The sequence below is a fragment of the Dipodomys spectabilis genome, unplaced genomic scaffold, assembly GCF_019054845.1.
Source record: "Dipodomys spectabilis isolate Male_0828 unplaced genomic scaffold, ASM1905484v1 ptg000023l, whole genome shotgun sequence".
NCBI lineage: Eukaryota > Metazoa > Chordata > Mammalia > Rodentia > Heteromyidae > Dipodomys > Dipodomys spectabilis.
This window is the reverse complement of record NW_024870700.1, coordinates 5,320,337-5,346,068: the sequence shown is the minus strand read 5'-3', so window position 1 is coordinate 5,346,068 and position 25,732 is coordinate 5,320,337. Positions and strand designations below refer to the sequence as shown.

Sequence of the window (25,732 nt, the reverse complement as noted above, 5' to 3'; positions counted from 1 at the left end):
CTAAATGGCTATTAGCTAGAATGGTGGCAGTGGTCATTAATAAAGTATACATATTTTCTTCCTAGTCTTGTTTTGTCCCATAGGTTGATTTGTGATTTGCTTGTAAATTTGAAGTAGAACTATATTTTTCCTTTATTCTATATAAGGCTATAATAACCTATTAAGATCATTCCAGATCTTTTACAAAGTTTCAGTTAATATCATGAGGATATTGTTTTCCCTAGACCATTTATGTTATATATTGGTTTTCTTTTTCTAGACAACACCTTCTAAGAAGCCAGAAAACATCAAGATAAATACAGAAACAAGAAGAGAGTTCCCCCTAAACAATCATCAAGATCTTCTAACTACTGTACATTACCAAAACTTTATGGATAATCAGGTAGAGAAATGTAGTTAAAAAATGTATACTGCCAGCTGGGTGCCGGTGACTCACGCCTATAATCTTAGCTACTCAGGAGGCTGAAATCTAAGAACATAGTTCAAAGCCAGCCTGGGCAAGGAAAGTCCAATTAACCACTGGAAAACCAGAAGTGGTGCTGTGGCTCAAGCAGAGTGCTTGCCTTGAGTTGAAAAGCTGAGGGATAGTGCCCAGGCCCAGAGTTCAAGCTCCACGTCCAACCAAAAAAAAAAATGTGTACTGCCTATATTGGTCCTTGTTGTGGAGAAGATGTTTATGCAAATGCTATGGCTATTTGTTTTTAATTTTTTTAAATTGTTATTATGAATGTAATGTACAGAGGGGCTATGGTTATATAATTCAAGTAAAGAGTACATTTCTTTTTTGGACATTGTCACCCCTTCCCTTGCTCCCTTGCAGTATTTTTAATTGATTTATTTGTTTTTATTATCAAGGTTTTTTTTTGTTGTTGTTGTTGGTTGTGAGTCTTGAACTGTCACCAAGCTTTTTCACTCAAGATTAGTATTCTACCACCACTTTGAGCCACACGCTTCTTGTTTTCTGGTGGTTAGATGGAAATAAGAGTCTCACAGACTTTCCTTCCAGGGCTGGATTCAACCAAGATCCTCAGATCTCCTCCTCCTGAATAGGATTACGAGAGTGAGCCACTGGTGCCTGGCTTTTTTTTTTTTTTTTTTTTCTGGTCCTGGGGCTTGAACTTAGGGTCTGGGCACTGTCCTTGAGCCTCTCTGTGCTCAAGGCAAGCACTCTTACCACTTGAGCCACAGCGCCACTTTGGCTTTTTCTTTTTATGTGGTACTGACTGAGGAATCAAGCCCAGGGCTTCTTCATGCTAGGTAAGCACTCTACCACTAAGCCACATTTCCAGCCCCATGGTGCCTGGCTTTTATTACCAAGTTTTAAGTATCCTTTTTATACTTTACTTATAAATCCCTTATTATAAATGTTTCTGTGGGTTGTTATTTCACTTGGTTAATACATCACTTGCAGGACAAATTTTTATTTTAATTGTAGTCTAATCCAGTTCTTCTTTTTTTGGTCGGTTGTGGGGCTTGAACTCTGGGCCTGGCACTGTCTCTCAGCTCTTTAGTTCAAGGATAGTGCTCTACCACTAGAGCTACAGCACCACTTCCAGCTTTTTCTACTTAGGTGGTGCTGAGGAATCGAACCCAGGGCCTCATGCATGTGAGGCAAGTACTTTACCACTGAGCCACATTCCCAGCCCTCCAGTTCTTTTTTTCCCTTTTGTTCTTTATGCTTTAAGTATAGTATCTAACCTTTTTTTTTTTGTCTTATGAGGCCTAAACTCTGGGTCTGAGCACTGTCCCTCAGCTCTTCAGCTCAAGATTAGTGCTCTGCCACTTGAGCCATAGCACCAGTTCAGCTTTTTCTGCTTATGAAGAATTGAACCCAGGGCCTCATGCATGCAAGGCAAGCATTCTACCGATGAGCCACCTTCCCAGCCCTTCCCTCCCCCCAACCATTTCTTAATCCAAGGTCAGGAAGTATCATTCTTTTGTGTTCCAAGAATTTTATAGTTTTAGCCTATACTTTTAGGTATGTAAGCCATTTGAGTTTGTTTTTATGTATAGTGTAAGAAATGGTCTGCATGTTGATATCCAATTGTCTTAACAATGATTGTAGACAATATTATTCTTCACCATTAGATTATCTTTGCATCCTTTTCAAAATCAACTGCCTATGAATATAAGGTTTGTTTCTGATCCTCAGTTCTGTATTATATGTGTATTCACATGCCAGTGTCACACTGTCTTGATTAATACAGCTTTATGGTAGGTTTTAAAGCCTCCAACTTTATTCTTCTTTGAGCATATTCTGCTATTAAGAGTGTCTTGTATTTCCATATGAATTTTACAATTTGCTTTTAGTTATTTCTTAAAAAAAGTCACTTAACATTTTGAAAGAAATATTTGACTCAATATATCAATTTTGAAATATGCTTTTCTTTTTTTTCTTGTAAAGATAGTGTACAGAGGGGTTACAGTTACATAAATAAGGTAATGACATTTCCTGTTGAGCATTGTTACCCCCTCCTTCATTTTTCCTCTACTTGAAATAAGTTTTTTTTTTATGGTCGGTTGTAGGGCTTGAATTCTGGGTCTGGGTGCTTTCCCTCAGCTCTTCAGCTCAAGGCGAGCGCTCTGCCACTTTAGCCATAGTGCCACTTCTGGTTTTCTATTGGTTTATTGGAGATAGTAGTCTCACAGTCTTTGCTGCCCGGGCTGGCTTTGAACCACGATCCTCAGATCTCAGCCTCCTGAGTAGCTAAGATTACAGGTGTGAGCCACTGTCGCCTGGCGAAATAAGCTTTTTTAAATTGAGATGAGGTCTCTACGTTGTCCAGGCTGGTTTTGAGCTCTGGGATTTGTACTTCAGCCTACCAAGGATTGGGACTGCGGGCATGCACCAGAACATCCACCAGTATTGATGTGGTTACAATCCCTGTCCATAAATATGGGATGTCTTTCTGTGTATTTAGATCTTTAACTTTTCAACAATATTTTATAGTTTTATATGTATAGTTTTGTGTCATAAGCATTTCATGCAGCTTGAATATGCTGTCCCACTAAAACCATGTTAGCAGTATCCTGAAACATAGGATTTTGATTTTAATTTCTGCCAGTAATAGCTACCTTTAGTGTATTAAAAAATTCTTAATTGTTTTTGTTTGCTCTTTCTTTAGGAATCTGACCATGAGGACATTTCTTCTGATATGACAGATGAGAAACAGAGAGCTTTGATTTGTGGAAACCAGCAAGATCTCCTTTCTGAAGATAAAGAGAAGTCTTTCAGCAGAGCTCAGGTAAAGCAGTAAGTATACTAATTGTAATTTAGACTAAGTTTAGACTTGCAGAGGTTGGGCAAAAATCATGAATTCACATTTTACCTCAGTAATCTCACTGAAAAATCTAAATTTTCCAAGTCTTCCCATTTCCTTACAAATGGTGCGGTGTCATTCTTTCTGATGGAAGCATAGAATTCCATTGTGTGTGTGTGCGTGTGTGTGTGTGTGTATGTGTGTAAATATATATATATGTGTGTGTGTGCATATATATATATATATTATGTATATATTCCACATTTTCTTGATCCATTCATCTACTGAGGGGCATCTGGGTTGGTTTCAAATCTTAGCTATGGTGAATAATGCTGCAGTAAATATAGTTGTGCTGGGAGCTTAGTATGGCTTTGTTTGTGGTTATTTGGGTAAATGGCCAGAAGTGGGATTGCTGGGTCATAGGGGAGTTCTATGTGTAGTCTTTTGAGGAACCTCCATACTGCTTTCCTGAGTGGTGGAACAAGTTTACACTCCCACCAACAATGCAGTAGCATTCCCTTCTGGCATCTCTTGTTATTAGCTTTATTGATTATAGCCATTCTAACTTGGGTGAGATGGAATCTCAGTGTTGTTTTGATTTTATTTCTTTTATGACCAGAGATGTTGAGCATTTCTTCATGTGTCTATTGGCCATTCTTATTTCCTCTTCAGAGAAATCTCTTTAAGTCTTTAGCCTACTTATTAATGAGGTGGTTGTTTCTTTGAAGATTTGTTTTTGGGGGATTTAATTTTTTGAGTTCTAAGTATATTTTAGATATGAAGTCCTTGTATGGCTAGTGAAATAAGCCAGATCCAAAGAAACATAAGTCCCATGGTTTCCCTTAGTATACGGCTAGGATAATCATAGCAGATGAGCAGAACAATAGCTATGTATATATGACCATATAAGAAGATGCTAAGCAAAACGAACTCCAAGACTTGGACACGAGGTTTTCCTTCATTGTTGTTGTTTTTATGTACCATGTTATTTCTTGTTTCTTTTGTATATTCTTCTCCCAGTGGTATATCCCTTGTTGTGACCATATTTGATTTTGGTAGCCTGGTATTGTATATACATTTATTTGAATTAGGGAAGGGAAAGGGAACAACAAAATGGTGAGACAAAGGACAAGGGGGGAACCAATGCAATATTCACAAGACAATAAGTTGGAAATGATCTGTACAACTTGAGGGAGGTTGGGGGGAGGGAAAGTAGGAGAAAAATGAGGGGACAAGAACTGTACTTATTACCTTTCTTATGTAACTAACCCCTCTGTACATCATCTTGGCCATAAAAAAAGAGAAAAGAAAAAAGAAAAATCTAAATTTTTGTTATTAATATTTTGTATCTGGTGCTTAATTTTAGAAAGTAAAATTCAAAAATCCACTATTTGTTCTGATGGAAGAGGATAACAAAAACAGTTGTACTTTCAGGGCCTTCAGGATATTCTGACAGAAGCTCAAGATTGTCTTCCAGAAGCTCAAGGTGATCTCTCAGAAACTCGGAATTATTCAGCAGAAATTCAAAGTGTAAAGCTCAAATCTCCAAGCATCGAGCCAGATTCTCAGGCCACTGGGCCAGAAGGAAAGGTTATGAAAACAGAAACTGTGAGTACTGAGCTAGAAGATGGGAATATTGAGATGGTTGTCCAAGATTTGCTCTCCAGTTGTCATCACCAGCACTCTATACCCAAAGACCACTGTGTTCTCCATGAAGACCAGAATATTTTACCTAAATATCAGGACCAGAATTTTCTACCTAGAAATTGTCATATCCTCCCCAAAAGTCAAATAGACCAAACAGACCAGGATTTTCTACTCAAAGACCAGTGTGTTCTTCCCAAAAGCCAGAGTATTCCATCTAAATATCAGAACCAGGATTTTCTCTCTACAGACCAGAATATTCTACCCAAATGTGAAGTCCAAGATTTTCTCCTCAAAGATCAGAATATTCTACACCAATATCAGGAGCATGATTTTCAATCTAAAAATCAGGTAAAATCAAGTTGAAAAAAATTTAACACCAAGAAGTAATCGGGTTTGGTATGGGACTTGGAAGCATTATATTGCCACTGACTTAGAGATTTGTAGGAGGTAATTAAGGATTTCCTGATTGGTTTCCCAAAACTTCAGGGTTCATAACAAGTGTTCCAGTATTACTCCTATCTAGATAAATCTAGATAATTTATTGTTTTTAAAATCTTACTAATTAAGAAAATGTTTCTGGCAGCCATCATCTGCTTTGGCAGGTGAAAAATGGATAAAGGAGTGGCCCACAGTATTCTCAAAGTTTATTCAGCTTCTGAGGCCAGCTCTCTACCAGAGATACAGTAGACAGAAGAAGTAAATAGGAAGTAAATTTGATATAATTGTGCTTTTGTAGGAAGGAAATAATTTTTGTTTTACTCCAAAAATTATCCAGTTACACTCTGACCTTAAGTCTATATCTAAATTATCATTCTTTTTAAAATTATTATTATTAAGTAGTTGTACATGCTTCTTGGCCAATGTCACCCCTTTCTTTGTTCTCCCCCGCTTTTCCCATTCACTGAACTGTTCATATTTTTTGTTTATTCTGTTTTAGAATGTAAATTTAAAGCAGCCAGCATCAATTTTGATAAGTAGATGAGGGAGAGAGGAGCCTCCTCTGCATGTCCACTGGGATTTTCTATGCAGGCATCATCAGGCCTCCCAGGGATAAGCTAGAACAGAAACATGACAGAAACCAGCAGGAACTAAATGGTTTAGGGTTCAGTTTGGAGCTTGCAAAGATTATTCTCTATTACGAGAAGTATGTTTTTCAGTTTTATTCATAATATTTTATCATTCACTCTTAAGACTCCCAACAAATCCTCGAAAATTACTGCTATACTATTATTCCTATTAAACAATATATAGTTGTGTTTTTTTCTCTTTCAGAAAGTACGCTTTCAGGAGCCATTCTCTGATAGGACAGATGAAAAAGGGAGAGAAGTCCCTTCTGTGGATCATCAGTATCTGCCATCTAAATTCAGGTTCCAGGACTTCATAGGAGACCAGGTAGAGCAGAAAGAGATAAAGAAATGGGAAATAAAGTATCTGAATATTAGTATACAAGGAATAGAATCAGAACTTTGAAGCTAATCTAAGCATATATTATTTTTGATTACTTCCCACATTACTAAACTAGTATTGCTAAATCCTATTAGAACAGTGCCCTTGCTTTGAGAAGGATGGGCAGAGTGTTTGCATTTCAGTTCCTGATGGGCTGTTTGTTCTCCCCACCCCACACACACATTTACTTTTTATTTGACAAAAATAATTGTACAAGGAGATCTCATTCTGACATATCCATTTGTTCATACTATATACCTTAATTAGATTCACTTCTTCTGTCCGGTTCCTTCTACCTTGCACCTTATAGTACAAGAGACTCTAGTCTAGTGAACCATATAAATCAAATCATTTCTTCTATCTAAAGACTGATAACATTAAACTAGTTGATAAGGATTAGTCACAGTATTTTCCACAAACATAGTTTCCTTACATGAATAATATAGGATCTAGAATTAAAGTCTACAAGGTTGGATTGAAAGTAAAACATCCTCACTGATGATAAAACATCAAATATTCTTCCTGATATTATTTCCCTAAAGTTTTCACTGAAACCTAAGGAGTAGCATATTACCCTTGTTTTATTTTCTTTCTATTCTTGTCATTCTCTTAGAACATATTTCTCCAACAACCCTCATCTTTTATGAGAGACAAAAGAGAGGGGGAAGACTTGCTTCCGGAGTATCATCAGTATGTTCCACCTAAAATCCAGGACCAAGTCTCCTCTAGAGAAGAGGTAGAGTAGCATCTAGAGAAGGAGGGATATATACTTTTTTTTTTGGTACTGGTACTGGATTCTTAAACTCAGGTCTTGGGCATTGTCCCTTAGCTTTTTCACTCAAGATTGGTACTCTTCTACTTGTGCTACAGCTCCACTTCCAGCTTTTTTGGTTGGTAATTGAGGATAAAAGTTCCATGGACTTTTTTGCCATAGCTGGCTTCAAACTATGATCTTCAGATCTCAGCCTCCTAAGTAGGATTGCAGGCATGAGCTACTAGTACCTGGCTATATACTTTTTAAAACAGAGAGAAACAAGACTACTTATTCTTGGACTTAATGTATCAGCTAGCTTGTATGTGTACTCTGTAGACTTTGTAGACCTCCACAATTAGGCTAAGAGTAAAATATCTTCAGTTGTTTCACATGTACCAGAATAATCCATATTTGATTTAAACTCTTGGAAAAAGTTGGAGGGGAGAGAGAAGAAGAGGAAGGAAGGGAGGGAGAAAAAGAAAGCAAGAGAGAGAGGGAAAGAGAGAGGAAGAGCAAGGTGTGGGGAGAGAGAAAGAGGAAGGGAGAAAGGGAGAGGGAGAGAAAAATGTTGGCAATTATTGAAATTGAATGGGTGTACTTGGTGATTCAGAGTACAATCTTTGTTTAAAAATTATATGTTAAGCACAAATACATGCACAAATCACACACACACACATCTCTCTAGCTGTGTTCTATTCTTACCTTGTATCATTACTTTAGTATTGTCACTGAATTCTGTGGTATTGTGATTAGCCCATCATGTTTAGACTGTTGCCTATTTTATATTTCTATAGAACAAGTATGGCAAACAGCCTTCATCTTTGGACAAACAGGAGACTGCAAGAAGACTTGCCTCTGGAGCGCTATCAAGACATTTTACCTAACATTTGAGACTTAGCTTCTCTCATAGAATAAATAGAGCCTGATAATAGCGAAGAGTAGGGAACAGAGAAAAAACTGCTTAGGTTTCTGCTCAACATTGATAGGGCAACCTTTAATAATGGGGAAAAATATAATGTTTTGTGATATATCAACCATTCTTACTGATACCACTTCAGCCCTCTCCACTGAAGCTTTTTGTATTGCTGCAGGTGTAATGCTCCTGCTTAGATGATTTATATCAACATCTATATGTCTTTTAGCACAGGAATACAGGCATGATGTGATGTGACAGATGACTGATGGAAAAAGAAGTTATTTCCAGAGTGCCAGAATATGGTTTACATGAATTCCAGGATCCAGGCTCTGCCAGAGAGCAAGTAGAGCAGAGTACAGTAAAGAGTTAGCAGCATAAAAAAGAATTATAAGAGTTTGGGCTCAGCTTGTCAGAGCTGTGTGAGATGTTCACAGAGATGATGATAGTATTATCTCTTATTAATATTAGTGATGTTATTATCTGAAATAATTGCTTATTTTATGATGTACCTACCATAGCCATAATGGTTTATAAGTTTGTATGTGTTATTTTAACTTCCACAATAACCCTGGCAGATAATACTATTTTTTGCTTTATAGATGAAATTTAAGATTGTTTTATGCAGTTGTGATCCATAAGAGTAACAAGAAGTATGTCTACTTTTATGCCATAATATATCAGAATATTCTGACCTATTTAGATTCCTTCAGGCCTATTAGTGAAGCCATGGTATTTTCTCAATTAATTTCACTACTCACATTTGATAAGTGCTGTTGTGTCTTTTAGAGCCCATACTTTAGGCACAAGCTGTCTGTTGGGACAGCTGAAAGACGTCAGGATTTCCCTCTGGAGGGTCATCAGCATCTTCCATATAGGCATCAGAGAAATACCTGCAGAAGACGACAGGTAGGGCAATACAAAGTAACTGGATTGAACTCTTTGAAATTGAGCCATTTATGAAGGATTGTCATTATCCGACACTGACTAGTCTTAGCCTTGAATACTCTTTAAGCTTCTTGCTGTACCTCCACACTCTCAGCCTTTTGTAAAGAAAATACAAGCTGTAACCATTTATCTTTTTTTTTTTTTTTTTTTTTGCCTGTCCTGGGGCTTGAACTCAGGGCCTGGACACTGTCCCTGAGCTTCTTTGACTCAAGGCTAGCACTCTACTACTTGAGGCACAGTGCCACTACTAGCTTTTTCTGTTTATGTGGCACTGAGGAATCAAACCCAGGGCCTATGTATGCTAGGCAAGCACTCTACCACTGAGCCACATTCCCAACTCCTTTTTTTTCTTTTTTACATTATTCCCTATTCTATTTCAGAGGAAGAGTTGTTTGGTTTTGGGACTACATTCTGGACTCCTTTGTCATCTTCCCCCCAACCCCTTATATCCTTGCTCTATTAATTATCCTTTGTTATAAATATATCTTTCACCACTTTCATCTTCTTAGCTCTTTCCTCTTAGCAATATTCCGAAGTCATCTGGGCATGTTGGTACACACTTATAATGCCAGTTACTCAGCAGGTAGAGACAGAAGGATCTCAAGTTAAAGGTCAGCCTGGGCAAAGTTAGTGAGAGCTTGTCTAAAAACAAAATACAAATCAGCACAAAAAGGAAGGAAATCTCTTCAAAGTTAATCACTGTCAAGAGATGAATGTATTCTTTTTGTCTCCTTATAAGCATTTATTTACATGTGAATGTAGGTACATGCTTAAAAAAGTATGGTAAAAATATACCTAACATGAAACTTACCACTTTATGATTTCATATTTGTTTGTTTGTTTATTGTCGGTCATGGGGCTTGAACTCAGGGCTTGGTCACTATTCCTGAACTTTTCTGCTCAAGGCTAGCACTCTACCACTTTGAGCCACAGCTCTACTTCTGGTTTTCTTGTGGTTAATTGGAGATAAGAGTCTTACAGACTTTCCTGCCCAGGCTAGCTTCGAACTGGGATCCTCAGATCTCAGGCTCCTGGGTAGCTAGGATTACAGGTGTGAGCCATGCTTGAATTCATGATCCTCTTCATCAAGCCTCCTGAGTGTTAAGATTATTGGCATGTACCACCACATCTAGCTCATTTTAACCATCTTCAAGTGTACAAAACATTGGCATTAAATGCATTCACATTGTTACACAACCATCACTACCATCTGTCTACAGAACTTTTTCATCTTGTAAAGCTGAACCTCTATGCCCATAAACAATTATTTCCATTTCTCCTTCCCTCAGCTCCTAGAAACCACCATTCTATTTTCTGTCCCCATGAGTTGGATTACTCTAAATATCTCATAAAGTGGAATCATGCAGTATTTATCCTTTTGTGCCTATCTTGTTTCATCATACTGCTATTATATCGGACAGTATTTCCTTTTTAACCTGAATAATATTCCATGTGTACATATACTGCATTTTGCTTCTCCACTCTTCCACTGATGGACACTTGGATTGTTTTCACCTCCTGTTTGTTACACATAACAATGTAATGAACTTGGGTATGTAACCATGAAATGTCCAGTTCTGCTGTTGCCTGAGAAGTCAATAACTCAAGAAATAGAGTAATGAAAGAAGAAAGAGATTTATTGGCAACATGTCAGTAGGTCGAAGTTACTAACCAGGAGATAGTATGACTAGTACTACTCTGTGATGTTTACCTTACTATTTTCAGACAAGGCTGACTTTATTGGCTAATTATTTGGGAAGTGAGACATAGGAAAGTGAGATAAAACATAAAAGTAGAAAACAGGGCTGGGAATGTGCCTTAGTGGTAGAGTGCTTGCCTAGTATGCATGAAGCCCTGTGTTCAATTCCTCAGTACCACATAAACTGAAAAAGCCAGCTGAGACCCTGAATTCAAGCCCCAGGCCTGGTAAAACCAAACCAAACACACACACACACACACACACACACACACACACACACCACACCACACCCACACTCCTGTTAGGAGCAAGCTAACCCATGCATCAGCTTTAATGAGCATACTTGGTAGTCCTAGGAGTTAATACTTGTTCCAGTCTCAGCTTTAAATTCCTTTTGGTGGAATTGATAGATTATATGAGAGTTACATTGTTTATTTTTATTTTTTGCCGGTCCTGGGCTTGAACTCTGGACCTGGGCTCTGTCCCTTAGTTCCTTTTGCTTAAGGCTAACGCTCTATCACTTGAGCTACAGTGCCATTTCCAGCCTTTTCTGTGATTTATTGGAGATAAGAGTCTCATGGACTTTTCCTGCTTGGGCTGGCTTTGAACAATGATCCCTCAGATCTCAGCCTCCTGAGTAACTAAGATTTCAAGTGTGAGCCACCAGCACCCAGCAGAATTTATTACTTGTAAAGTACTTCTTTAGGGTTTTCTTTTCCATAACTTTTTTGTCAAATAATTAATAAACAACTTTATTTTATGGATATTTCTGTTTTAAAAGACAAATAATTATTTATATATAGTTTGAACATGGGATACCTCAGGAATTGACTTCTTTCACTTGAAAGGTTCTGGGTTTGATCATTAGTACTACAGAAAGAGAGATCCATTACCATTGATCTCTCACTTAGCAGTATTGTAACTCATGTCTGAGTGAAGCTTATCTTAATATATACATTTTCTGTCTTATCACATCCTTTTTTTTATATGTGTCAATGATTGAATCAACAGGTAACATCACAGCATTTGTGTATTCAGGAATAGTAGGTAATATATCTGTTCAATGAGCCATTTAAAATAGTGGTATTACTAACAGAACTGTGTAAGAAATGTGGTACTAAATAAGCTCAAAGAGACCGGTTTAAGCTGAAATAACAAGGTAGAATATATTGCCTTATTCAACTTAGATTTTCCTAATCTAATCATGTCATATAAATCAGATCATGGAGTCTAAGGCTTTTTGTGACTTCTTTTTTTTTTTTTTTGTGCCAGTCATGGGGCCGGAGCTCTGGGCCTGGGCGCTGTCCCTCAGCTCTTCAGCTCAAGGCTAGCACTCTACCACTTGAGCCACAGCGCCACTTCTGGCTTTTTCTGCTTATGTGGTGCTGAGGAATCGAACCCAGGGCCTCATGCATGCAAGGCAAGCACTCTACCACTGAGCCACCTTCCCAGCCCATGACTCCTTTTTTGTTTGTTTGTTTGTTTTTTTGTTTGTTTGTTTTGGGTCTGGTCGTAGGGCCTGAACTCTGGGCCTAGGCGCTGTCCCTCAGCTCTTCAGCTCAAGGCTAGCGCTCTACCACTTGAGACACAGCGTCACTTTGGTTTTTTTTCTTTTTGCTTATGTGGTGCTGAGGAATCGAACACAGGGCCTCAGGCATGCAAGGCAAGCGCTCTACCACTGAGCCACCTTCCCAGCCCTTTTTGTGACTTCTTTACTTAGTATAGTGTTCTTAAAGTTCATTGATGATAACGTATAGAGGGGTTTCATTCCTACAAATAATCCCATTTTATGCAGCACATGTTATTCAACCACTCATTAATTGAGGGATACTTGGCTTATTTCTGAATCTTGGCTGTTAGAAATAATGTTATGCACATTTGTAAGTTTTTCTGTGAACATCTTTTTCATTTCTCTTAAGTGTGTATCTCAGTGGAATTGCTGGGATGTATGTTCATTCTGTGTTTGGAGGAACTAACAAATTAATTTCCAAAGTGGCTGCAACATTTTCAGTCCTACTAGCAAAGTACAAAAGTTTAAATTTCCCACTTCCTTACTAACGCTTGTCATTTAAAGGACTGAGAATTGAACCTAGGGCCTTACTCTTGCCAGGCAAACACACTGGCATTGAGCTCTAACCCCAGACACCATATCTTTATTTTAAATTATTTTCTATCAAAGTAGGTGTGAAGTGCTGGCTATATTTTTCTATTTAGTATTTTCTTGAAGCTATGGGTATGTTTTTTTAATTCTTTGTCCATTTAGAAATTGGCTTGTTTGTATTTTGGTTATTGAGTTATGGAATTTCTTAGTATTTTCTATGTACAGGCTGTGTATATGTGTGTATATATATAATATATCTCTGTCTATGTGTGTATGTATATATCTCCATATATATGTGTGTATATGTATATAGATAGTGTATCTCCAGATAGATGCAAATGTCTTCTCATTTTATGGGTTTCTTTTTCATGTTTGTGGTCAGTGTAATTCCTTCTGAAATTGCCTGTTTTTATCTATTTTGCTTTTATTTTATATGTTTTTTGTTTATCTAGTTGACTTCAAAGTTGTCGGAAAATAGAATCAATAGATAAAAAAATCGAGAGGATTCACAGGGCTAGCTTGTGGTAATTTTGCTACTTTGTGTGACTGGACTTTCTGACAGGTTTCTGATGAAGATCAGTCAGGATTGAGCACTGAATTCCAAGTTCCACTGGCATTTCAGTCTGGAGTAGATCAAGAAGAAGACAAGAAAGAGGTATATAATAATATGGTACATGTGAAGTTAGAGCTAATAACTTCTCTACAAGGTCTTAGGACTTAAGCTACATAGATGTGAAATAAGAACACTGATTCAAGTGAATTTCTCCAGCCAGTAATGAATTGGTCACTGATTCAGAGGGAAAATGAACATTTATAACCTCCTTTTGTTTCCCTTTTCAAGTTAGTTTAAATTTCCATTTCTAACAGTGGCCATCCACCAATTAGATGTGGAGCCTTATTTTTAATTTTCAAAATACAGATGCCTAGAGAAAGCCAGATACACTGAATTACTATTTGAAAATAGGTTTAAGGCATTTATCTTTTTAAAAACTATCAGTGCTGATTCGGATGCATTTCAAATATTGAGAACTATAAATTTGACTTAATAATTTTGCCAAAAAGCTTCATACTGTCCTAGTGTATGCATATAGATATACTTTAGCCTTTGGAGTAGGCTGTGTCCTTAAGAGAGAATTTATAAGTCGAGAGGTGTGAACAGGTCACACATAGTATAGTAGCACTTGCTTTTTATTGTACTTGTTCCATTTATGAGTGTGATACTGTGATGTACTTCAGCCCTACTGCTCTCCTCCCTGCCATGTTAGTCTAGGTGTAGAGTATAATTCTAATTTTGGAAAGTTGGATGAATATTGTTCTGTCTTAAAATTCCTCCTACATTCTTAACATTGCCCTATTTTTATGGTATTTACTACTTGGAAATATGTTCCATATCTTACTATATCAAGTACGATCATTTCCTTAGGTTCTATTGACAAGGCACTATATACTAGATTAATGCTTCTTTTTTCAGCCTATTATTGTATCTGTGTGTTTGGAAATATGTGTTATTATCCTGAGTCATGGGAGATAGGCTTCATGTTTCTTCTTTAAAAATACTTTAAAAACTTTCAAAAATTGTTATTATAAAGGTGATATACAGAGAGGTTAACAGTTATATAAGTCAGGTAAAGAATACATTTCCTGAGGCTGGGAAGGTGGCTCAGTGGTAGAGTGCATGCCTTGCATGCCAGAGGCCCTGGGTTCTATTCCTCAGCACCACATAAGCAGAAAAAGCCAGAAGTGGCGCTGTGGCTCAAGTGGTAGAGTGCTAGCCTTGAGCTGAAGAGCTGAGGGACAGCGCCCAGGCCCAGAGTTCAGGCCCCATGACTGGACCCAAAAAAAAAAGAATGCATTTCTTTTTGGACATTGTCACCCCTTCCCTTGCTCTCTTCCAGTTCGTCCCTCCTGTCCCTACCATAAGTTGTATAGTTCATTTTCAACATAGTTTCTAGTGATACCACAGCTATATTTGTTTACCCTTTCTCCCTCCATTTCTGTGACTCTTATATTCCCAAAGACTATATAAATAATCAAACAAGACAAAAAAGAAACAAAAACAGCAACAAAGAAAAAAATCTCTTGTTTCCATTATGTGGAGTTCATTTTGATAAATATTATTTTGTATGATGAGATGCACATAAATTTTTTAATTTTTTTTGGGGGGGGGAGGTCCAGTCGTGGGGCCTGAACTCTGGGCCTGGCCGCTGTCCCTCAGCTCTTCAGTTCAAGGCTAGCTCTCTACCACTTGAGCCACAGCGCTACTTCAGTTTTTTTCTTTTTGCTTATGGGGTGCTGAGGAATCGAACACAGGGTCTCAGGCATGCAAGACAAGCCACCTTCCCAGCCCAAATTTTTTAAAAATTTTAAGTAGTTGTACAAAAGGGTTTCAACTCCATGTTACTTCTATATCATATAGTTTTCTTGTCTATATGGTAAGATTACCTTCTTTTCTTGTGAAGTTCTCTGAGAACAGAATCTTACTAATTTTTACTTCTTGCTTTTAGCGCCAAAAGCAGTATCTGAGATACAGAAGACTGTTCATGGATATTGAGAGAGAGCAAGTGAAGGAACAAAAAAGAGAAAGAGAACAAAAGAAAAAAATTGAAAAGTAAGTTCTTTGATTCTTATTCTGAGGCTTAATTTACTAGTTGTGTTTAGAGGCTAAGTCTTAGAAGTTATCAGGTGTTGACTGGGTGTGTGGCTTAGTGATAGAGTGTATGTATAGCGCTGATTTTGTCTCAAAAAGTAAAAAAGGAAGAGGGGTGGGAAAGAAGAAGGAAGGAAGGGAAAAGAGGAGGACTTAAAAGGAATTAGGATATGATTTATCTTCTGACATATATTGGAAAGTTATTTTTTTATTTTTATTCTTATTTTGTCAGTCATGGAGCTTGAACTCTGGGCCTGGGTGCTGTCTCTGAGCTGAATCTTCAGCTCAAAGTGAGAGCTCTACCACTTGAGCCACAGTGCTACTTCCAGTTTTCTGGTGGTTAATTGGAGATAAGTGTCTAACAGGCACAGCACCTGTGGCTTGTAATCCTAGCTACTCAGGAGGCTGAGATCTGAGGATCATGGTTCAAAGCCAGCCCAGGCAGGAAAGTCTGTGAGACACTTTTTTTTTTTTTTTTTTTGATCTGGGTAGTTTATTGAAAGTAGTGAACAACTAGTTGTTCCAATAAAATTAGTTGACTAATAAAATAAATTTATTTACTTATGCAGCATTGAATTTGAACTCAGGGCCTTGTGTTTGGTAGGAAAGTTTTATACCACTTGAGCCACACACTCAGTCTTTTTTGTTTTAGTTATTTTTCCAATAAGGTTTTGCATTTATGCTTTGGCTGGCCTATACTCCAGTCCTTCTATTTACCCTTCTTACATAGTTTGTATTACAGGCAGGCACCACCATGCCCAGCTTTTTATTGATGGAGATAGTTTCACCAGCTTCTGCCTGGGCTTGCCTAGAATCATGACCCTCTTGGTCTTCACTTCCTGAGCACCTTTGTTTTTAAAAGCATGAGCTACTGTGTCTAGCTTTCGACCAATTTTAGATGCACAGCTAAATTGTGCAAAGTGACCCATTTTTGTATTCCCACCAAATGTGAATGAAACTTCTTTTGAGGGAGGAAAGAGCAGGACTGGGCCTTGACTCCAGGCCTTTATATTCTTGCTTAGCTTTTCTGCTCATGGCTAGCGCTCTTCCACTTGAGCCATACTTCTCTGCTTTTTGATGGCTAACTGCAGTGTGAACAAGGGAGAATTCTTATTGCTCTACATCCTTGCCAACATTTGATATGGACAGTATTTCCTAGGTGGATAAATATGTTTTGGGGTAAGGGAGTATGAGTGCTCCATTTGAAACCAATATTATCCAAATGAGAGTGAAAGGAAGTAACAGTATTTCTATAGAGTCTGTTTTATTTTCACTTTTCAGTAGCAAAGCCCATTTACTAAGAACTTCTTATCTGGCAAGCACTGTACTATATGCTAAGAATGTAAAATTTGAATATGTGGTATTATGAATATGTGGCAAGATAATGCTGTTCATAGCATGGATAAGAATAAAATTGACTTAAGTTTGGATGTACCACTCATTGGTTATGTAACTTTAAGTCTCAGTATCTGTAATTATAATATGAAGATTATAATACCTAGTTTCCAGTGGCTCATGCCTATCTGCAGCCCTAGCTTACTCAAGAGACTGAGATCTGAGGTTCAAGGCCAGTCTGGACAGACAAATCTGAGGGACTCTTATTTCCAATTAACCACTAAAAAGCTAGAAATAGGTCTGTGGCTCAAGTAGTAGAGCACTAGCCTTGAGTGAAAATGTGAAGAGATAATGCCCAGGTCTTGAGTGATTTCAAGCCCTAGTACTAGTATCATAAAAAAAGTTATTATCCCCACCTTGATGATAGTAATGTTGGTGTTGATGGTGATAAAATGAGCACCAAGCAAGGAGGGAGAAAAAATTATAAAAAAATATATATATAGTACTCAAAGTGAGGCAAGGATCATCTAGATGAAAGTTAAGGAGGCTTTTTAAATCAGGTAATACTCAAGCTTGATGAATTGGAATTTGCCAAATAGTCAAAGCACTGTAGTTGAAGACATTGGTTATGTTTGAGGAATTTTTGAAACAGTTAGTGGCTAAATTTTGGTAAAAGTGAAGTGGCACATGGCTGTAATATAGGTGTTGAAAATCTTAAGGCAAAAGTCTTACGATCTGATTTGTATTTTACAAAGATCTCTGGCAGTGTGAAGAGAAGCAAGGCAGAGTAGAGATAAGAGGTTATTAGAGTAATTGCATTGAGAGATGATGGCAACAGAATGATTTATTTATAATACTTTAAGAAATAGAATCTATGCAACTTGATGGCCAGTTAGGCTTCACATAGAGAGAGGAGTTCAAAAGTAATTTAAATTTTCCAACCACTGATACCTATAATCCTGAGGCTGAGATCTGAGGATCATGGTTCAAAGGTATACTGGGAACATAAAGCCCACAAGATTCTTATCTCTATTTAACCAGTAAAAAGCCAGAACCGGACATGTGTTTCAGGGTGGAGTGCTAGCCATAGCAAAAAAGTCAAATGAGAGCATGAAGCCCTGAATTCAAGCTTCAGTACTGGTACACACACAAAAATTTTTCGCAGTTGGTTTTAGGTTCTGGGACAAAATGACAGATTAGAACCTTCTTCCATGTGACTTTCATGAATAAGATGAGTCAGGGCAGTAAAGGATGGACTATAAAGGGAAGACAGGAAGAGCATCACTAATCAATAATGACAGAACAGGACAGCTGAAAAGCACTGAGAAACAGGAGACAATGTAGAAACAAGTAGGAAACAGACAAGAGCACCAACCCTGGATCCTGGGGAGGACAGGAGAAGCTGAAGCCACATCACAAGGCATGCCAGGTAACCCTGGTGACAACAGATTGGCAGTCCTAGCTGCAGAATACCTGCCACTTCTCACAAGCTTTCAGACTAGTCTATGGAATTTGGTGGGACAGTTCAATACTCGATAGCCATTTTGTCAGTCCAGTATCTCACGAGAGCTATTGTTCTTAGTTTTCTGTTTACCAGATACTATCTCGGGTAAGGGAGTACAATAAGAAGCAATTACAAGTTGGGGAATCTTGGGCCACCCTCTCATGTATCATGAGAGGTAGTTATGGAGAAGGCATGCTTCAGACACAAACCCACTGTGAGAAAGTTGTAGAGGGCACAGTAGTCAGTGCTCTTCCTCTGTTGCAAGAGGTGGGAAGCCCTATTTCCCCTGAATCACCACAGAGACTTAAGAGTGTTAAGCCAAAGCCCATTGCCCGTGGATTGGTTGGCCTCCAGAATTGCCTCTTCAGACCCATAGTATACCTCTTGCAGATGAGAGGGACAGCTGAGAGAGAACTCTGAGCAGGTTATGCAGTTTCCCCAGCCTCCTCCCTCCCACAGGTGGTTTAATTGGTGGTTTAACTGGAAAACATTGAGGCTGGCAGAGTGCTAGTTTCCTTCCATTCTCCTGTAGCACAGAGCTCAGTGTACTGTTTGTTTTCCCCAGTCTCTAACGTACTGTTGGGAACCTCTAGACTTGGACATTTGTTTCCTCTGGGTGCACACGTGCGGTGGGGGTGTCTCTAGAACAAGTGGGACTTTCTCCATGCACAGATCAGACCAGCAGCAACTGTGATTATGCAAAGAAAGGAAGCTTCTCTAAAGTAAATGCAGCTCTGAAGCTGACAACTGACCGGTGACTGGCAACGTGTTAAAAGAGAGACACAAACAAATACTGTTAAGTTTTCTCTCATATATATATAAGGTAGATTTTTAAGACATGAAAGTAGAATGAGTACTATTTGGGAGGAGTAGGGGAGCAGCAGGAGTGCACAAGGAGAGAAAGTGTAATTAGGGATGAATATGATGAAAGTACTTACATAAACATATATGCATGAAAATATCATTATAAATCCATTTCTTTACAATAATGAAAAATACCATACTACTAAGGAGATGGCCAAACTAGCTAAAGAATAAGCTTTAACTAAACTATAAAGCCTTCTTGATTTTTGTTAACTTCTGGACCAGATCAAGGTGATGAGTCTTGGACTAGCAGAGAGCTCTTTGTATATTTTGGATATTAATCTTTTAGCTAAATTTTGATCCAATCTGCATTAAAAAATTTTCATTTATGTGGAGCCAATATATAAACATTTTATAGCTCATTGGGTTGAAGATAGAATGGAAATGTATTTTGTTCAGTTCATTTAGCTGAAATCAATACACTCTTGCTATAGGTATTTTACGTCTAATGTAGATCTTTGTATGGCATGCCTCCCACGTGGCACAGGCCGTGAGAAGTGTCTTCTTTAGCATTACTGCTGACCTTCTTTGAAAGGTTTTTTGCTTTAGGCTTTTACTTAATTCTCATTTCCTGCTGGTTAGTTTTTTTTCTTTTCTTGGATTTATAGTCTTGATCTCAGAAAAAATGTCTCTGCTTTACAGATGGCACAAAATACTTGAAACTATCTAGTGGATAGTTGGCAGATACTTAGAAGTTATTTTTGCCTTTTTCTTCTTGGAGAAGCTAAACCATTTATACTGTCTTTGCATGAATGATTATGTGAGTGAATTTGGAGACAAAAACTGTTAGTAGCATTCTAAAATAAACATTTTTTTCTGTTTTGTAAATATGAGTTTGATAACTACCTCAACCAGTTGTATAAGAATTAATGATTTGGTTTTATTTACTTAGTAGCTATTTATTAAGCTTCTACTAATTGGTATTAATTTGTAGACTTGCTAGATTTAGGGGATGTATGTCACAGAAGGCTTGAGCTTTGTTTTAAAAGAACCTACTAGATAGATTTGACTGAGGAATGGAGAAGCATATAACCAATTGGATTATTATAATACCTAATACTGTTACAAGACTACAGTAGGTAGGTAGGAACTTGATATGTGGAAGTTCTAGCTTTACTATCCACTATTTGTGTGACTTTGGGAAAGTTAACTTATGCTGCTCTTTATAAAATGAGTGTCCTCTTTACAAAATAAGGATAATAATGTTATATATGTCATAAAGGTGCTGTGAGGATTAAGTAAGTTAATCTGTAAATGTGCTTGACAAAGAATCTGGCATATAGCATTTGGTCAATAAATGTTAGTTGCCCCTGTTACCATTAGAAGACAGACAAAGCACAAGAATGATGCAGAAGCACAGAAAACATTTTGAAATCAAATTGGGAAGTTTGAGATAAGAGAAGGAAAAGGAAGACTTCCTGGACTGAAGAGTTAATAGGAATGGTATAATACAAAGAAGATGGGAAAGAGTGGACAGGAATATTAGATTAGAGAGTGAACATTGCAAAAGCTATTCATGAGAAAATATGACACTTCTAAGCTTGATGTGAGCTACAAGATCATAAAGAGCTTAGTATGTTAGAAAATGGAAGTTGTTGGACTTTACCCTGAAAACAGTTAGCCCCATTAGAGGCATTCTGGGAATAGGTAAGACTAAATGTTAGCAGGCTATGAAGTAGCACACTTAGAGAAGAGAATGAAATTAATATAAAAATAAAAATAAATATCTAGGATTTACTATATTTCAAGTGCTTTATGCTGATAACATCTCATTTAATCCATACAGCAATTCCACAGGGTAGCAATGCTACTACTATCCATTGAGTGCTTACAATGTGCTGAGCATAATATTGAGTGCTTTAGAGGTACTAGCCCATTCACTCATTTCAGTAACTTATGATGTAGATTTGGTTATTCTTTTCCTTTTAAAGAAGAGAAAATGAGCCCTATGGATGTTAAGCGATATGTCTGACATAAAGTCCACATTTAGAGATGGAAGAACTGGGGTTTAAATCTACATTTGACGCCATCACCTTACCTTTTAAAGTCTGTAGTGTGGTCTGTCACGTAAGATAATGCAAAGGTAGCAACGAGTAAAAGGCACCTTTAAAAGCTGTTTTAAGTAAGTTAACTGAGTTCTGTCAAGGGGAATTTAAAAATAAGTCTCAGATTGCAGGTCACCAGTGGATCATGCCTGTAATCCTAGCTACTCAGGAGACTGAGATTTGAGGATTGTGATTCAAAGCCAGCCCATGCAGGGAAGTCTGTGATCATTCTTACTATTTGTGATTTCTGAAATCACTGAGGGACTGAAATCACCTGGCATCAGGGTCTGGTAGACAGAGAAAGAGTTTGAACAGAAAATAAGATCAGTGAGCAAAGATTTAGACTGCTAGATTATACCTTAATCCTGTTGTGTCAGAGCGGTAGATTTCATCCACCTCCTTAAAAAGTTATTTTTTTCTAACTTCACTTCTGAAATAAATGTTTCTTTCTCTTAGAAGCAAATTTTTTTTTATTTAAAAATGATGGTGGTGTCAAGTTTCTGTGACGGCTCAGAAAGAAAGATTCCAAAGAGTCAAAGCCCTCAGTTGAGTTTTAGGTCTTTATTTTAGTTTAATTTTGTAAAGGATGAAGTATGACCTTATGATGTAGAAGAGAACTGAGTGACAAGAATTCCTGTGTTATTGTTGATATACTAAGAATATATTTTCATATTGTTTACCATAGTTTTCCAGTGTTTCCAGGATATGCTTAAAAATGTAAATATTGATGTCTTCTTGTTGTTTATTTCTGCACACATCCAGTATATTAAGTTCATACATCAATTTGCAACCTCTTACATTGTTACTTCTCTTGCTGAAAATCTGATGCTGGTTTCAGAATACCTTTTAGCATAAGCAGCAGAACTGCTATAATAGTATTCACATCATTGTGAGAAAACAGAGGTATTGATATTGATTTTTGACCTCTTTAGTTTCTGTTGTATATAAGTAAAAGGCATGTTTACATAGAGGACTTGAAGACATTGGAAGAGAATAGAAGCTTGTTTAGAAAGTAATTATTCAACAAGAAAATACATCCAATGGAGATGTCAAATGGACAGCTAAGTTAAGTAGGTTTCGATCATAGGGACATGATTTGTAATAGATCTTTATGTAGCTTCCTGAATTACAGGTGGTTGTAATGGTAACATAACAGGGGACGTACATTCTGTATCTTGGGGAGAGGGTATAATGTAAGAAGAGGAGAGTGTATAGTATCTAGAACTTTGCAAGATGGGCTTGCAAAGGAGGCAGAGAAGGTTGGTCCAGATTGTTACAGAGACTGATAGAAGAAAATTTCAAGAAAGAAGGAATAGTCAGTTATGCGAGTGCAGAGTACAACTTGAAAGAAAGTGAGTAATGATCATCAGTGTGTCTCAGCCTTCACTATTTTTCCCTTTTTTTTTTTTTTTGGGTCCGGTCATGGGGCCTGAACTCTGGGCCTGGGTGCTGTCCCTCAGCTCTTCAGCTCAAGGCTAGCGCTCTACCACTTGAGCCACAGCACCACTTCGGGCTTTCTTTTCTTTCTTTTTGTTTATGTGGTGCTGAGGAATCGAACCCAGGGCCTCATGCATGCAAGGCAAGCGCTGTACCACTGAGCCACCTTCCTAGCCCCACTATTTTTCCCTTTGTGGAGCATTTTTAACATTTTTTTTTCCACACTTGCCTCCCACTCTCAGTTTTAATACATAGATATAATGTGTTTCTGTTCAATGTATTTTGGCTTTTTGGAGGGTCACAAACTATTGTAATATCTAAAAATTCTTTGTCACCTTAGGGACAATATTGTTCTTATGAGAATATATATGCTAAATGGATTGTGGATTTAGAGCTGTTTGGTGGAATGATCTTAAAGCTCTTTTGGAGTGGATAAGGAAGTGTGGAACTAAAGACAGAAAGTCTAGATAATTTTTTCCTTGTGAGGAGAGGAGTAGCTATGGAGTAGAAGCCATCATTTCTAGGAACTGTCCTGTTACCAAGACCTAAGATATACCTTGAAAAACAATGCTTGTATATTTGCTTAGGTTTTACTGGTAGAGATAATAATTCTTGTAAGAACTTTATATAAAATTGTTTATGCTAGCTAGTGGCTCATGCCTGTAATCCTAGCTACTCAGGAGGTGGAGATCTAAGGATCTTGGTTCAAAGCCAGTCTAGGCAGGAAAGTCCGTGAGACTTTCTCCAATTAACCACTCAAAAATCAGAAGTGGCACTGTGGCTTGAGTGGTAGAGCACTAGCCTTGAGCTGAAGAGCTCAGGGATAGCACCTAAGCCCCATGACCACCACCACCACCACCAAATGTTTATGCTACTTCTTTTAGTACTTGAGCTAACACATTATGAATTTGCGTTTATCTTTTTTGTTATTCATTTTACTCTTTGCATTTCATCATTGAAAAATTCAATTTGATTCATTACATTTGATTTTTATTTATTTATGTTATGAAGTCTGAAGTTATTGAACTTAACGAATTATCAGTGTCCTAAGTACCTTTGTGTGTGTGTGTGTGTGTGTGTGTGTGTGTGTGTGTACCAGTTTTAGGGGGTTTGAACTCGGGGGGTCTCCCGCCCTCGCTTGTCATTTTCACTCAAGGCTGGCATTCTACCACTTTAGTTACACCTCCACTTCCAGCTTTGCCGGTTTATTGAAGTTAAGAGTCTCAGGGAATTGTGTTTCCTGGACTGGCTTCAAACCGCAACCCTTAGACCTCAGCCTCCTGAGTAGCTAGAATTGCAGATATGAGCCATTGAACTAGGCTCTGAGAATACTTTTCTTTTCTTTTTTGTCGGTCGCGGGGCCTGAACTCAGCCTGAGCGCTGCCCCGCAGCTCTTCAGCTCAAGGCTAGCACTCTACCACTAGAGCCACAGTGCCACTTCTGGCTTTTTCTGCTTATTTGGTACTGAAGAATCGAACCCAAGGCCTCATGCATGTGAGGCAAGCACTCTAGCACTGAGCCCAGCCCCTCAGAATACTTTTCTTTACTCTGTTTAGAATAAGATCTCTATGTTGGTAGATCTGTAACTAATAGCTATGATTTTAGGATTATCCTCTAAAGTTTGAATTTAAAGCCAAGTGCCAGTGGCTCTTGCCTATAATCCTAGATTCTCAGGATGCTGAGATCTGAGGAACACAGTTCAAAGCCAGCCTGGACTGGAAAGTCTCTTAGCCTCTTATCTCCAATTAAACCACCCAAGAAAGCTGGAAATGTAGCTGTGGCTCAAGTGCTGGCCTGCTAACCTTAAGCCAAAAAACTCAGGGACAGTGCCTGAGTTCAAGTCCAAGGATTGGCATGGCCTCACACACACACAATCACACACACACTTTTTAAAAAATTCCATCTTTTCCTTAATTCTCTAGCTTATTTGAAGAGAACAATACAAGCATATGTTTTGAAGTCAATTCTGATATACGTATGTGTCTGGTTTTCCTTTTGCCACATTCCTAGTGTGCTGCCTTATATTCCTCTAAATCTTAATATTCAGTCATATAAAAAGATTTCCCTCTGCCCGGGTTGCAATAATGAGATTTCTTACCTCTACCCTATTACAACTTTATGTAACATTTGAGTTTCACTCATACCATAAAAACTATTTTATGCTCTTTGAGAAATACTCAATTTAGATTTACAGTTGTTGCTCAGGAAATACTAGCAAGTGTGAGAGGGCAATTGAAAGAAAACGCTTGTTAAAAGTAACCTTATCTCTCTCCTGGGGCAGCCAGAATATGGATGAATTTAGTCCCACATCTACCATATCCTGCCTGTTTTTCTAGTGCCTGATCTTTCAGCCTTTGTAGATTGGCTTCTAGATTTTAACATTTCCCTGTGTTAATCTAACAGCATGAAAGGTTTAATGCCCCTAGAGTCTGATAGCCTGTCACAAATGGGTAAAAACCTAGAGTTTTTATCAGACCATGCTTTCTTGAAGAAGTAGGAGTGTGAATTGGCCTCATATTACTCTTCAGAAAAAATAGCTAATTTGTTTTGAGTATGTGTTTCTATGTTCTAGGCTCAAATCAGTCATATTCTTTTCTTTTCTTTTTGGTGAGTGGTGGATTTAATTTAGGGCCTTGCAGATGCTAAGCATGCCTCTCACTATTGAGCTACACATGAATCATGAATGTTCCTAATAGCATCCGCAATGGAGAATCCTTTCAGGAGATTTATAATTCACTTTGCCTAGATCCATCAGAGGAATAGCCATGGCAGATATAGTCTTAAAAATGTATTTTAGCTAGGCATGATAGCTCATGTCTATAATCCTTAGCTACTCTGGCTGAGGAGATCAGGAGATCAGATCATGGTTTGAGACCGACTTGGGCAGAAAGCTTATGAGATCCCCATCTCAACCAATAAAGCTGGGCACAGTACTGTGTACTTGTCATCTCAGCTATGCAGGAAGCATAAGTAGGTGGATCATGGTGCAGGCCAGCCCAGATAAAAACACAAGACCCTATTTGAAAAATAAAGCAGAAAGGGCTAGAGCCATAGTTCAAGTGGAAGAGCACCTGCCTCGCAGGTCTAAGACTCCCGTTCAAAACCATAGTAAGGCAAATAAATGGATAAGCA

The 25,732-nt window shown here is 37.9% G+C and overlaps 1 protein-coding gene across 3 annotated transcripts in view; it reads left to right on the top strand.

Annotated features, from left to right (window-relative positions):
* Nucleotides 1–25,732, top strand: part of Ccdc15 (coiled-coil domain containing 15) — a 48,211-nt gene that overhangs the window by 17,980 nt on the left and 4,499 nt on the right. For 2 of the 3 annotated variants that reach the window (XM_042674884.1, XM_042674887.1), the window contains 8 exons: nucleotides 260–382; nucleotides 3,126–3,245; nucleotides 4,695–5,255; nucleotides 6,180–6,299; nucleotides 6,967–7,089; nucleotides 8,810–8,929; nucleotides 13,331–13,423; nucleotides 15,273–15,376. In XM_042674884.1, the coding sequence (XP_042530818.1) occupies nucleotides 260–382; nucleotides 3,126–3,245; nucleotides 4,695–5,255; nucleotides 6,180–6,299; nucleotides 6,967–7,089; nucleotides 8,810–8,929; nucleotides 13,331–13,423; nucleotides 15,273–15,376 (1,364 nt within the window). The remainder of the gene's footprint in view (nucleotides 1–259; nucleotides 383–3,125; nucleotides 3,246–4,694; nucleotides 5,256–6,179; nucleotides 6,300–6,966; nucleotides 7,090–8,809; nucleotides 8,930–13,330; nucleotides 13,424–15,272; nucleotides 15,377–25,732) is intronic. The other variant, XM_042674886.1, reaches the window with a different exon arrangement.